This window comes from Meles meles, chromosome 16 (assembly GCF_922984935.1).
Source record: "Meles meles chromosome 16, mMelMel3.1 paternal haplotype, whole genome shotgun sequence".
Lineage (NCBI taxonomy): Eukaryota > Metazoa > Chordata > Mammalia > Carnivora > Mustelidae > Meles > Meles meles.
Genome location: NC_060081.1, coordinates 48,853,528 through 48,868,020, shown reverse-complemented (window position 1 = coordinate 48,868,020; position 14,493 = coordinate 48,853,528). Strand labels below are relative to the sequence as shown.

The 14,493-nt window shown below is 39.6% G+C and overlaps 1 protein-coding gene across 3 annotated transcripts in view; it reads left to right on the top strand.

Annotated features, from left to right (window-relative positions):
• The window catches only part of PLCB1 (phospholipase C beta 1), a 694,978-nt gene that overhangs the window by 574,456 nt on the left and 106,029 nt on the right, over positions 1-14,493 (top strand). For all 3 annotated transcript variants that reach the window (XM_045980928.1, XM_045980930.1, XM_045980929.1), the window contains exons 24-26: positions 6,024-6,156; positions 8,612-8,665; positions 11,638-11,857. In XM_045980928.1, the coding sequence (XP_045836884.1) occupies positions 6,024-6,156; positions 8,612-8,665; positions 11,638-11,857 (407 nt within the window). The remainder of the gene's footprint in view (positions 1-6,023; positions 6,157-8,611; positions 8,666-11,637; positions 11,858-14,493) is intronic.

Below are 14,493 nucleotides of genomic sequence, written 5' to 3'. Positions count from 1 at the left end.
GCCCACATCTGTCCGGAGTGGACTAGATTTCTACATGAAGAAATTATAAGCCTTGACCTTGATATTCAGTAAAAGCTGATGACCTTACCCCTTACTTATCTGGTACGTGAATCAAGATGCTGTCATCATAACCACTACACGGAAGGGACTATACTTTTTATGTGACAGGCAGGACAGCATGACCCAACATCTCCAACAGTACAATAAATATTTGGTATTTGGAAGACCCCTTACTTAACTACATTACACTCTCAAATAAATTCTCCAAACTCCTCAAATCCTGGTTTTCTATTGCTTGATTATTAGATCCAAATTTTCAATGCACTGGATAGAAATCTTTTCAACTGGTGTACCAAATAGCATCACCTCCTTCTGCAAAACTTGTTAAAAAGGGGGGGGGGTCCAGTTATCCTCTTAATGGTCCATTTGTGTTATATTTTAAAGTCACTCCTGTTCGTGTTGGGAGGAGAAAGGATATAAATCTTTTAAAATTTTGGTTTTAACAAGGCCATTATTCCGTATTTTGAAGGAAAAATATTGTAGTTCTTCCATTTGGCCACTAGAGGGCAGGCACCTGCTGCTGTAGTTCATTCTGCACAATTTTCTCCATCCAACTAAGCAAAATCTAGTGCAACTAACTAGCATACTATCTTCTGAACCTTCTTTCCTTGAACTGTATTTAATTGGATTCTAGGAAGCTCTCCATTAAAGTGAGAAAACTGACATTTCTTGTTCTGTCGTTTCTATCACAATTTCCAGTAAAATAGGAAAGCATTTCATGCTTATTTTATTCAAACTCCTAAAAAAAGACTATTTGGGGAAAGGCTAGGCAGAAACAGAGTCTCAGGTGTTGAACCCCACTGATTCTTTTGATAGGGACAAGGAATTTGGTTTTTGGACTTCAGCTCACATATCTATAAAGGAGAATTATTCAACCTTTCAGTGATGATGTCAAAACCTTTCATTCTAATATTGTATTACTACTATAGGCATTTTTTGTTTTTCAGTTCTTGCATTTCGCTGTTCTATTTAACTCATTTAGCTTTTTATACAGGAATGCCTTTTTAGTGTAACAAAGTTAACTCTAATGATGTTTATATTTATACATCTGTAAATTTCAGCTGCAAATTAAGTTACTTTTGTGGTTCCTTAAAAGTTGCTATTAGCTTAAAATTCAGAGTGAAGTAGGACAGCAGTGAAACTCAGACTTTAGACTCTTAACACATATTCAGACACTAATCCAACTGTTAACTCTGTGGCCTCTAGCAAGTTATATGACTTTTAATAAAGTCTTTAGTAGAGACCTTTTTTAAAAAAGATTTACTTATCTATTTATTTGAGAGAGAGAGCAAAGAGGGAGAGAGAGAAGCAGACTCCCCACTGAGCATGGAGCCTCATGCGGGGCTCCATCCCAGAACCCTGAGATCATAACCTGAGCCAAAGGCAGACACTTAACCAACAGAGCCGCCCAGGTGCCCCTAGTAAAGACCTTTAATAACAGCTTAGATTTCTTATTTCTTTGCTTTACAGTGGAGTTGAGTAGGCAGCTGACACTGGCTGCAATGAGGCTGGTGTGTCTAAAACCATCTCGCACTCACTGATCTACAGCTGCTTCTGTAAGCACTCTCCATAAGGGAAGGGTCAATTAGAATTTGTACTCACCAGTCCTTGGTTAACACAGTATTTTAAGCATCAGTCTGATATATTTGCCATCATAGATTCTCACTAAATTAATAAATAAAATTTCATAAGTAAATAAATATGCAAATAAATAAATATAATAAATAAATAATCATAAGAGACACCTGACAAGTATCAAGCAAAAAAAAAAAAAAGGCAGAAACAAAAACTGTTGAGGAGCCCTCAGATTCCCTAGTCTAGCCTTCTCCTTGGCCACCCTTTGCTCCTCGCTTTGTCCGGCCCCTGGGGTGAGCAGGTGGGGCTTGGTGGGCTGCAGGTTATTTGGGCCACTGCATTTCCCAGCATGCCCCTCTCGCTCCACCATTGCTGTGGGTGCATTGCTCACCCTGACACAGTCCTCGAATTCTAGACAAACTGCTAAGCATGGCATACAGATGGGCAGCTTCTGGGCCAAAGGTGGTCTGAAGATGTGATTTGTTTGGCCTCAGTGATTTCAAATTAGGGGATTTCACACACACACACACACACACACACACACACACTCAATTTGTTTTCCAGCTTTTCTTGAAGCCTATTCAGTAACAGACTGAAGCTGAGTGGTAGCTGCCCCTTTCCAGGACCTTCCTCTCCAACTCTGGCCATGGCCCCACTTTGCCTTGTATCAAGTCTTGTCAGCTTTGCTCATTTCCATCCTTCCCATTAACTGCCTATTCACGTATACTCTGAGAGACACCTGGCTAGCTCAGTCAGTGGGGCATGCGACTCTTGATCTCAGGGTTGTGGGTTCAAGCCTCGTGCTAGGTGCAGAGATTACTTAAAATAGAATATTTTAAAACAAAAGACTGTATAGTGTGAATGGCACCCTCTAGGGGTTCTGCCGTGTCTTCCACCTTCCCGGAGGCATCTGGGTGTGTGACCCGGGGGTCACATCTGGGGTATTAACTAAAGAAGCGTTTCTCCAAAGATTACCTCACAATCCAGCGCCAAATCTTGGTGGTCTCTTTATCCTCAGTTATAACTGTAACATGTTTGCCTGTGTGTTTACTCAAGATTTATCTGCTTTAAAAAAAATCTCTCTGAATTGATACATTATGTCAGTTTCCAGGACCTGCGGCTTTGTCTTGCATAACCTTGATAAGCAGAGATTTATTTTTCCTTCCACTTGACTCAAGTTGATGATTGAACTTGGTTTCCCAAGGGCGTACAGCTACACGGAATGTCTGCAAACCAGATACAAGGCGAAAATCAGCTTGCTGGAATCATTTTGAACACATTTCCAGCCTGATACTCCCAAGACACTAAGTTTGGTTGCCAAAAAAAGCCACATACTATTGCCTTCATGAAAGCTGGCTTGCCGTCACCTCTTTTTCCCTCCGTCAGAATTTTCTTTTATCCTATCTTTCTTCAGAGGGCTAATTTTAGCCAGCTGCCACATTGGGAAAAAATGTGATTTATCTCCCACATGGTTCCAGAAACCTGCCTGGATATAGATGGGGAAGGTCAGATGCCTGTGGAACAGGAGCACCTTCCTCCCATTTCCCAGGCAGCTGAGTTTGGTGACCGCAGGCTGGGAGGCTGGGAAGACTGGGAAGCTTTCTCCTACCTTATTCCATGCAGATAACCAGACCCAGTGGATTAGTCTGCTGATATCCCAGGGTTCTTTCCCATATTCCCTTTACTTCAGTCCATTCTGTGCAATGTAAGTGCATTTCCTTTATGAATTTTGTGGCCAATCATCTATGATATCCCAGTCTTCTCAAGTGCCCCACAAATCCAAATGCCTGCAGGAGTGAGACAGGTGAAGCCTAAATGAGTGATGAGGGAACCTCCTAAAAGGGACAGTAACCATTCCCTTCTAGCCCAACATGGGGAATGCAGGCTCAACATTGCCGATCTGATTTTTCAAGAAAAGCAAGAAATTCATTTTATTAACATAAAATCTCCTTCATTAAAATCTTTGGCAACCTCAGGTGAGGCAAAGAAAACATTCCCATGCACACTGTTTGGACCCTATGCCTCCAGTCTGCAATTTTTTTTAGGGTTTTATTTATTAAAGGTATCTCTACGCCTCATGTGTGGCTCAAACTCACAACCCCGAGATCAAGAGTTGCATGCTCCTCTGACTGAGCCAGCCAGGCGCCCCCACTTTGCAATTTCTTAGTGAACAAAAAATATGCAATCCTTCCCTTGGGCATAATGCTTCTAGAGAGAATTTTCCTGATGGATGTAACTTAATAATGCAACCAGAGTAGGATTTACCCATCCAAAGAAGCCTTTTTTTTTTTTTTCAAAAGGCAGAGTTCTACCACAGTGAGTTGTATAGGCTAGCTAATTTCCTCCCTTAGGTTCCTGCCTCCCCAACTTCATTCCCACCCATGGGTCCCAGGGATTATCGCTTCCACTTCAATACCACTGCCACGAGCAGGCCATGGTAGATAAGTAGGGGTGATTTGTTGAACTGAAATAAGTTCTGCCATCACTGGAAGCAATTTCAGAACTTGTACTTTAATGATGCTTTTGGAGGACAGAGTAAAAGCCACTTGTGACAATCATTTTCATCTTACATTTTATGAAAATATTTTCATATGACCTTCTGCTATTTGTAATCAAATGACAACATATCACAATGTTGGGCTCCAAATGATTTCTGGCTATTTCATAATATTGTTATTATGTTATGTTTTATATATATATATATGTATAATATATATTTATATATATATATTTTTAATTAACTACCAAGTAGAACATTGGGATAGCCATTGTCAGTAATGTCTGCCATGAACCTGGATGGAAAGTCTAAGAAAAGAGTTGAAGGGCATTTCAGAATTGAAGTGCATTGTTGCAAGGGTATGTAATAACTACTGAGACAAATTATTTTATAAAGAACAATGCTTATCCAGCAAACATTCACTAAATGTTTATTCTACATAGGACATAGTGGACTAGCTGCTGGGAGGAATGGAGTGGAGATTTCATAAATTCTGGCACATTTATTATTATTATTCATGGGTAATATTATACAAACTTAAAAACTTTATTTATTTTATTTTTTTGAAGATTTTATTTATTTATTTGATAGACAGAGATCACAAGTAGGCAGAGAGGCAGGCAGAAAGAGAGGAAGGGAAGCAGGATCCCTGCCGAGCAGAGAGCCTGATGCGGGGCTCGATCCCAGGACCCCAGGATCATGACCTGAGCTGAAGGCAGAGGTTTTAACCCACTGAGCCACCCAGGCGCCCCTAGACTTTACTTATTTTAGATCCACCTACTCACTCTGTGTCAGGAACTATTCTAAGCACTTTATAACTGTTAACTTATTTGATCCTTTAAACAACCTTACGGTGTACATAATATTATGACACCCAGTATAGACACATCTTCATCTATAAAGATGAGGAAATTGAGACAGAGAGTTAAGTGACTTGTCCAACACTACACTGCTAACAAGTGGCAAGGCCAGAGGTGCCTGGGTGGTGCAGGCCCTTGGACATCTGACTCTTGGTTTCAGCTCAGGTCACGATATCATTGTCGTGAGATTGAGCCCTGCATTGAGCTCTGTACTCAGCACAGAGTCTGCTTGAGATTTTTTTCTCCCTGTCCCTCTGCCCCTCCTGATCATGATCCCCCCACCTTAAATAAATAAATAAATAAATAAATAAATAAATCTTTAAAAAAAAATGGTAAGGCCAGATTTTGAACCCAGGTAAGTTTGACTCCAAAATCTGTGCTTGTAACCACTGTACTAGTTAGCTACTGCTGCATAACAAACAAGACCTAAATTCAATGGTTTACAACATCAACAATGACTGACTGTTTTTCATGAGTCATTTGGTTAACTGGGTAGTTCTGCTGATTTGGACTAGGCTCAGCTCATCTTAGCTGGACTCCATTATGTGTTTGTGGTCAGCTGGGGCTGGCTGGGCTACGAGATCCTTACCTAGATGACCCAGCTCTCCTCCACATTGTGTCTGGTCCTCCATGGCTGTAGCAGGGGTCTGAGAAAGAGAGGGAAAATTCACAACTGCCTTTTCAATCTTCTGCTTGCAGCAAATTTACTACTGTCTCATTTGACCAAGGCAAATCACATGGTCATGTCCAGAGTCAGTGTGGGAGGGCACTACAAAAGGGCATGCACATTGAAAGGTGTACAGATCATAATCAACAAAATCAACAAAAGGTGTACAGATATAATCAACCCACTACAGTCGTGGCTTAACACCATGCTGTTTCTACTCTGCTTTCCAGACAGTTTCATTTTGATATTTCAGACCCCAGATGTGTTGTGAAAATGCTAAATCAAATGTAGCCTTGTCGGCTTAAGAAGGTTATAAAAGAATAGTAAAAAAGTATGGAAATTGAAAGGATATTTATGATTATAGGCTGATCCTGGGGAAACACCATCAGAAGCTCCAAGTGAAGCCAGGACAACTCCAGCAGAAAACGGAGTGAATCACACTACATCGTTGGCACCCAAACCACCCACCCAGGCTCTCCACAGCCAACCAGCTCCAGGTAAACACTCTGAAAAGAGAGCTAGACAACCTGACTAAGAGCCTCCAATTTATTTGTGCCACTCAAGGAGATAGCATGAGCAAAGATGCAAGGACGTAGGAGGAGCTCCAGAAGTGTGGAATGAATGCATGAATGAATGAATGAATGAATGTCAAGAGGGATTCATGAGTGATCTTGTTCTGATGATAACTTATGAAGCTACCATGAACCATTGCCCAGATCCCCATGTCTATTAGTGATACAGTTATAATCTACGTGCTCGCAGGCTTGTGAAGGATTCTTCATGCAACTTATGAACAGCTCTGCTTGACAAGCATCTTCTTAGCTGTACCTCTCTCATTAAGTCTCTGCCAAGAATGCCTTTCCATCTTTCTCCAACTTACTTTTCAATGACTTTGGGTGTCCACCATGTGCTGAGCACTCCCTTCGGCCCTTCAAGTGGATTGACTCATTTCACCCTCATACCAGGGCTGAGCTTAGCTTCTGTCATTGTCCCCAATGGGCAGATGAAGAAACTGGTTTTGAGATGGAGAAGTACTTCCTGAAAGCCACATAGCTAGTGAAGAGGGAAGTCAGGATGGTACTGTTCCCTATGATCCCAGTTCTTGCTTTCAGCTCTACTCTTACCAAAGGTCCACTCATGTCTCACTTAGAAAAAACCTTTGATTTCTGTGCAGCTAACATTGACCTTTAATCCAAGACTACTTTAGGCAATTCTCTCTCCTTTGTATGTCCTCTTTCTCCAGTAGACGGCAGGTTCCCCGGGACAGGCTTCTGTTTGATGCTTCCTTTGCACAGACCTGAGGAATAGCATATACTTGATCACTTTTTGTCCAGTGGGTTAATGTAAGGTAAATAAAAGGCAGAAGAATTTCCTTCCATGAAGGTATGGCTTCCTGTCTCCTTCCTTCCTCGTCCACCTACAGCATGGCAGTGATGAAATCCAGAACTTTTATTTGTAAGGAAAAGGGCATTTCTCATGGGAGAGAGTGAGATTTAAAAAAAGAACAAATCATATTTGAATTTGTATCAAATGTGCATGAACTGGGGCCTGTGCTTTTAAGAAGGTTGTTGAGATCAATAACGATAAGACGATTTGATCATCAGGAATGATATTTTCAAATAAGATTTTCATATTCCAAATACAAACATTCTGAGTACTTCTGGAATATAAATAAGTCATTTAAATACGTGAGTAAATATAGTCTTGCGCTTTGAAGAGTAAAAGAAAATTTGGCATTTTAGCACTTGATTTTTTTAACTTGATATTTTGAAATAATTTGATTTACAGAAGCATTTTTTTAAAAGGCACAGAATTGTAAAACTTATCTCTTCTTCCCTGGTGTTAACATCTGTCGGAACCATGGTACAGTTATCAGACCTGGAAATTAACGTTGGCACAGTACTTGGAGCTGAACTACAGACCTCATTTGAACTTCACCTGCTTTCTACTAATGTCTTTTTTTTTTTTAAAGTAGGCTCCACACCCAGCATGGAGCTCAACATGGGGCTTGAACTCATGACCCTGAGATCAAGAACTGAGCTGAGATAAAGAGTCTGACACTTAACTGAATGAGCCACCCAGGCATCCCTCTCCTGATGTCTTTCTATTGTTCCAGGTTCCAACCCAGGATCCCACATTGTATTTAACTGTCATGTCTCCTTGGTCTTCTTGAATGTATGACTGTCCTGTCTTTCATGACCTTGACACCTTTGAAGAGTACTGGTCAGTTCTTTTGTGCAGTATCCCTTAGTTTGGGCTTGTCTGATGTTTTCTCATGATTAGAGTGAAGTTTTGCATTTCAGACACGAATATCACAGAGACAATGCTGTCCTTCTCACTACATCATACTAAGGGTAACTGATGTCAGCATTTCTCATCATCTGCCATGTTCGATCACTTGGTTAAGGTGGAGTCAGCCAGGTTCTTAAACTGAAAGTTCTCATTCCCCTTTATAGATAATAGTTACCTTGGGGGAGATAATTTGAGACTATAAAATATCCTTTTTCTCCTTCAATGTATCTGATCATTTTGGTGTCCAACAGTGGATCTTGCCTGCCTCAATTACTACTGAGTGCTGGTTCTCGTTTTGATTTTTTTTTTTAAAGACCACTTGCCATTCCTGATCTTGCCAAAAGGTGGCAGTAGCATTGCTTAAACGGAATTTGTTGACCATTGTTTCTATTCAAAGCGGAGGGATGCCCTTTCTGTCTATAAATGGAATAGAGCCTTGCATTTAATTAGGTTTGCATCTAAGTAACAAAACGAAGACATTGCTTCCAAAGTTTTTTGTTCGTTTGCTTGTTTTCAGGTGTTTTTTTGCGAGTAATTTTCGCCTACAATTTCTTATTTCTCCGTAAAGAGGCTTGGACTCAAGAGCCAAACTTAGGTGTTTTACGAAGAATACACTTTTTAAAGTTAAAGGAGGCTATTTCTTTTGTCTCTTTATTTCAGGTTCTGTGAAGGCACCTGTGAAAACAGAAGACCTTATTCAGAGTGTTCTAACAGGTAAATGCTGCCCTCTTCCCCAAGGAATTAGGCAGCTGAATATTATACAGCTAAGTATATAGTGAGAGAGGATGTCCCCTCATCTCTGAAAAATAACATAATTAATATTTCTTCTCTGAAAATACCCACAGATATACAGTCCAAGCTCAAACCACATTATACAATGTCATCATGTCATCACAGAGAAGTAACCATATTTGGCAGATAGGACTCTATTAGTATAAAAATAATATAATTTCATAAGATATTGATATTAAAATCAAAGGATAGTTTCATACTAGAAATATGACCCAGAGAACGGGAACACACGCCCTCCCAATGTGCCAATAATAAGGCATATTTTAGAAATGCAGAATGTGAGCCCTTTGGGGCCACCGAATATGGAGTGTTTAGGAACTGTGATCCCATCAGAAAATAATTTATATTTGGTTAGTACCTTAAACTAGTAGAACTAAAATTGGTACCTGATTTCTTTACCACAATGAGCAGCATGTAGCAGCATCTTCGAAACGTTTGTAGTATTTGGCCCAATACACAGAAGTAATGCAAACACATGTTGACCAAAAAGCAGTGCTCTTGGTAACAGCCAAAAACTATAAACAACCCAGAAGTCCATAAACAGTAGTGTAGATAAATAAATTGTGGTATAGTCATAGAGTAAAATAGGGTACAGCTGGAGGGATAAATAAACTATGATCGTACACAATATGGATAAAATTCACACGCATAATGTGGAGGGAAAGAGGCCAGATGAAAGAGAGCACATTCTTTGTAATTCCAGCTGTATACAGCTAAAAACAGACAAAGCGAATTTGTCCGTTAGAAACACGGATTCAGATGATACTTGAGAGGGGACAAGGGATGCAAACCCCAAAAAGAGGATCTCCAGGACACTGATAATGTTCTGATCTTGATCTGAGAGGTGGTTAGGAAAGCCTGTTCACTCTGGGAAAACGTATAAGGGGGTGGATTTATGATTTATGTGTTTTTATGGGTGTATATTTCACCAATATGTAAAATATGCATCGAAGCATGCATTAAAATATGTTCTTAAAGATTTAATCCCATGGGCAACAGCATATTGTTAACACATAAAATAAGAAACAGAAGTGTAAATACAGCATGATTCCAGGGTTATTTTAAAATACATAAATGTGTAGACAAAAGGCGGGGAATGTGTACCGTTATTAACACTGATGATCTCTGGGTGGTTTGTTTGCGAGTGATACTTATTACTTTATGTAAATGAACATTCCCGTTATGCTTAAGACCCTATTCAAAGAATAGTCTTTTATCCACAGACTTTAAAAAGAAAAAGAGCATTTTCTGTGGAATTTTTTTTTTTTTAATCGTAGGTTGGAACATCTTGAACCCTCTTGCTAAACTTGCTGTTGCTGGGTGCTCTATACCATTTTAATGAAGTGGGATTGGATCTGTTACCCAAAATGTAGCAATTCCTTAGGATTATAAATTCTTAGTATAATAAGTTATTATGCAACCATAATGAGTCCATTTGGGCCTGAGGGAAACCATTAGATAAATGTACCTGATTCTCTTCCTGGCCTCTTTCTCAAAAAGTATCGAATGTCAGGAGAATAGACACATTATAAAAAAAGGGGAGCATGTTTCAACTGCTTAACGACCTTAGCACTGAAGCACATAAATTATTATTCTGATTTCAGTGTTTATCCACTAGATAGCTCATTTCTATTCAGGTCTGTCGATGTTCATGGCATATATTATTTCTGAATCTCTTGACAGTTCTAAATATTTATGATACCATATTTTTGTTCCCAGAAGCAGAAAGTTCAAATGAAAGGATGGAAACAAGGGAACTGTGTACTTAATTTAGGTCCAAACAAATGATAATTCATTGAAGTTAAGACACCGTCAATTTGAAGGCAGCCCACCCTTCATGGATTGCTAAGAAAGAAAAGCACCAACAAGTGATTGTACAAAGTATCTGAATTTTAGAAATGTTCACGTACTTTAAAAATGCATATTCTAGAATTGATGACATTTGTCAGTAAAATACAGAATGATTTAAGGTCGCGCTCTGTCACATTACATGTTTTCAAAGCACTGACTAAAATACCACGTAGTAATAAGGTATGCTACCACGAACCCTGATGGTTCTTTTGGGCAAATGCCATCAAGGGACCCTCCCTCGCTTCGGGTCTTTATCCTGGAACACTGTTGTGATAAATCCAAACTTATAGGGTCTGGGCTGTGAAGAGTGCCCCTTGGAGACGGTGCTGTTATGTGTGATTTGTTAAGCCTCGACAGGCACATTGCCAGAAACTGTGTTCAATACTTCGCATGATTCTTTCATTTAATCATCACAACGGCCCTAACAGGTAGTGGGATTATTGAGGTCCTTGAAGTGGATCCTGTTGGTGCCCATCCCTTTCCCATGCTCCTGCTGTGGTGCTGCTAACAGCTCACAGCTTCCCCTTCTCTTGGCAATTGCCCTCAGCCCAAAAGAAGACTCCTCACCAGGAGGTTGTAACTTCCCTCCCTGATTTTCTCAATTTGCAAAAGGCTGCCCTTCTTACCTCAAGGTGAGACCCGGGCAGAAGCCAGGCTCCTGCTGAGACCCACCACTGCACACCTCCTTCCCCTTCCCCCCATCTGCTGTGCTCCCCTCCTCCCTCTGAGCCTCTTTCAAGTAAATCACATACACTGGAATCCCCCCTCTCAAGCTTTGTTTCTGGGGAAGCCAAACTTCCCCAAAAAATTATGAGTGAAGAAATAGGGTCTTTGAGAACTTCAGTGATGGAATCTCAGAAGTTAACAAGTTCGAGAGCCAGACTGCAACCCAGATACATTTGACATCCAAGCGCTGCTTGGAAGCTCCAGTTGGCTGGGATCAAACCAGTATTGCCCTCCTGGCATGTCCTGACAGATGTCCTCCTGACATCTGTGTTTGCTATCCGTCCACCTCTGTTAGCTCTTATTCTCATTTGTTGCAGAAGTGGAAGCCCAGACCATCGAAGAGCTAAAGCAGCAGAAATCCTTTGTGAAACTTCAAAAGAAGCACTACAAAGAAATGAAAGACCTGGTTAAAAGACACCACAAGAAAACCACTGACCTTATCAAAGAACACACTACAAAATACAATGAGATTCAGAACGACTACTTGAGAAGGAGGGCAGCTTTGGAAAAGACAGCCAAAAAGGATAGTAAGAAAAAGTAAGTTGAGTGAGTATTTCCGATTTGTTTCATTGTATGAAGGAAAAGAGTCCTTTACATGGATTTTCGATATTTTATACCATATTTTGGATATGGGGCAAGAAGGAAGGCCACCTCAGCTCAGTTTTGCTTGTGGACTACATTTCTTTATTTGCCCACCTCCTAAGAACAGATATGCAAGAAGTCCTATCCTTGGGTTCAGGCCTGTGGGCCCAATACCAGTGGGCTGGCTTCCCATGTTACAGCTGCCAACCTGGCAGGTATGCAGTTTTGCCATGTTCTAGAACCTAGTTGAAGAGGTGACTTGCTGTAGAAAAGAGACGTCTCAACTACCCTTTGCTGCCTTTGCTGAAACCCACAAAGCCTTGTACAAGTAGCCCTTGTTTGGGTCTAGGGATCCCCATAGCGCCATGTACCCAGACTTGACAGGGAGAAGCATCCCTCACATATTCATTCAACCGACATTTATTGAGTACCTACTTGCCCTGGGGCACAGCAGTGACCATGACTTATGCAGGTATCACCCATAAGTAGCTAGCATGGTAAAACAGGGAACTATGTGATCATGCAAGCCACCTGCCATTGAGCTGAATTAAATAGGCTCTAGTCCATCCTTTCTTTCACTTCCTTAAGGAATAATCTTATCCTGATGCCAGGTTAGAGACAGATGCAAGAGGAAATTTCAGATCCATACATATGATATATGATTGAATATGTGCTTAAGTTAAAGACACAATCAAAGCCCAATATTTGGGTTTTAAAAAGCAATAACATCACTATTTCTTACAACTAGAATAGTCTTAGAAGCCATCAAGGTGAGCTGCTGCTACTTCTTGAAGGAGAAAGCCAAAAAGCCCAAGACATTTACACAATTACACAATTACTGTTACACAGTTACACAAATGGTTCCAGCAAAATTGGCCTAAACTTCTCCTAAATTTCTGTTGTAGGGATGTATATATGGGTTCCTTTGTTTATTCGCACATTTGTTTACTTGGAGGTCATATCCTGAAAACTTCTAATAGAGTATGGAAGTAACTCATCATAGAAGACATATGTAAAAATCCTATGAAAATAGAAAAAGAGAAGCAACACACATACACGCAGTCTGAGTAGCTACCAGTTATCCAGACCCCCTGTCCAGTATGGTAGTCACTAGCCACTTGTGGCTTTCAAGCCCTTGAGAAGTGGCTCATGGAAATGGAAATGTGCTGTTTAAGTCTAAAATATATACCAAATTTCAAAGACTCCATTAAAAAAAAAAAAATATATATATATATATATAAATAAGAGCCCACATTTTTATATTAACTTATATTGATTTTATTTTAATTACATGTTGAGATGATAGTATTTTAGGTGTACTAGGCTGTACAAAATGTGTTATTAAAATTAATTTCACTCATTTCTTTTTACTTTTCAAGTTAGCCACTAAAAATTCTGAATCACGTATGTGGAAAAAATCAAATACGTGGCCCATGCTGTATTTCTACTTGACAGTATCAACCATTTAATACCATTTCTGTCCTTGAAATGCTGAATTTTAGCTCTTAGCCTCTGAGAAAAGGGAGTAGGGTTTAGACAATTCTCCTTATCTGATTAAAGCAAACTTGCTTGTTTTTCTAAGAGAGACAAGCATTTTCCTGGTATTAAATTACAGAAGAATTCATCTCATGGATCTTATACAGGCAATAGTAGGCAACAGGGGATAATGTCTGCAATGCTGTTTTTACAGAAGAAGCAGAAACACTGTTCCCTTGGTTATTTTTTATACTTTTCTTAAAAAAATAAACAAAAATCCCTAAGATACATCAAAAGAAACTTCTCTTTAAAAGCCAAAGCATTGAGGTCTGATTATGTCTGTCTCACTCCCATCACCTTTGATACACATTAAAATCCGGAAAATACCTCAGAGTAATAAATGATAATATCGTCCACTTCTGTGTGTCCTACAAAAAGTAAGACCATAAATTTTAAGGGATTGTACCCTATGTTTTAGCACAATAAGTTAGTGAGAATTGCTATGATTTATTTCCACATGACTCCTAATCTTCTCAATATCTGTATAATTCTCTGGCTATGAACAACTCAAAGAAAGTCACCCTGCACAGTGTAAGCATGCAATAAATATTTTTCAATGAACTCATGCATCCTCCTTTCTCTTGTAACCTAAGCATTTGGAAGAAAGCACCATTTTGGGTAGAGCTATCCATGAAATTGGTATATCCCCCCCAAAGAAACTTATTTGATAATGTATCTTTTCTTTAAAAGATGTCAAGAAACAGAATGTCAGCCAGGAGGAGGGTTTGCCGGCAGGCGGGGTCTGCACGTGCTCTCTGTTTTCTATCCATATCACCCGGATGCAAAATTCAGCCGCTCTTCAACTCCCCTGACAGACCCCAATCGATATTGAGTGTAGTGAAGTCGTTACGGGACATAAGTAGCTGAGAATCACATTATACATGTCTTATTAAAAAAAAAACAAAAGATAAAAGCCTTAAGGCTTTTTAAGACCTTTTTAAGGTCTTTTTAAGAAAAGAACCTTTAAGAAAAACCTTTAAGAAAAAACCTTTAAAAAAAAAACCTTTAAGAAAAAAGCCTTTTAAGGTTTAAAAAAAAAAAAAAAAAAAGATAAA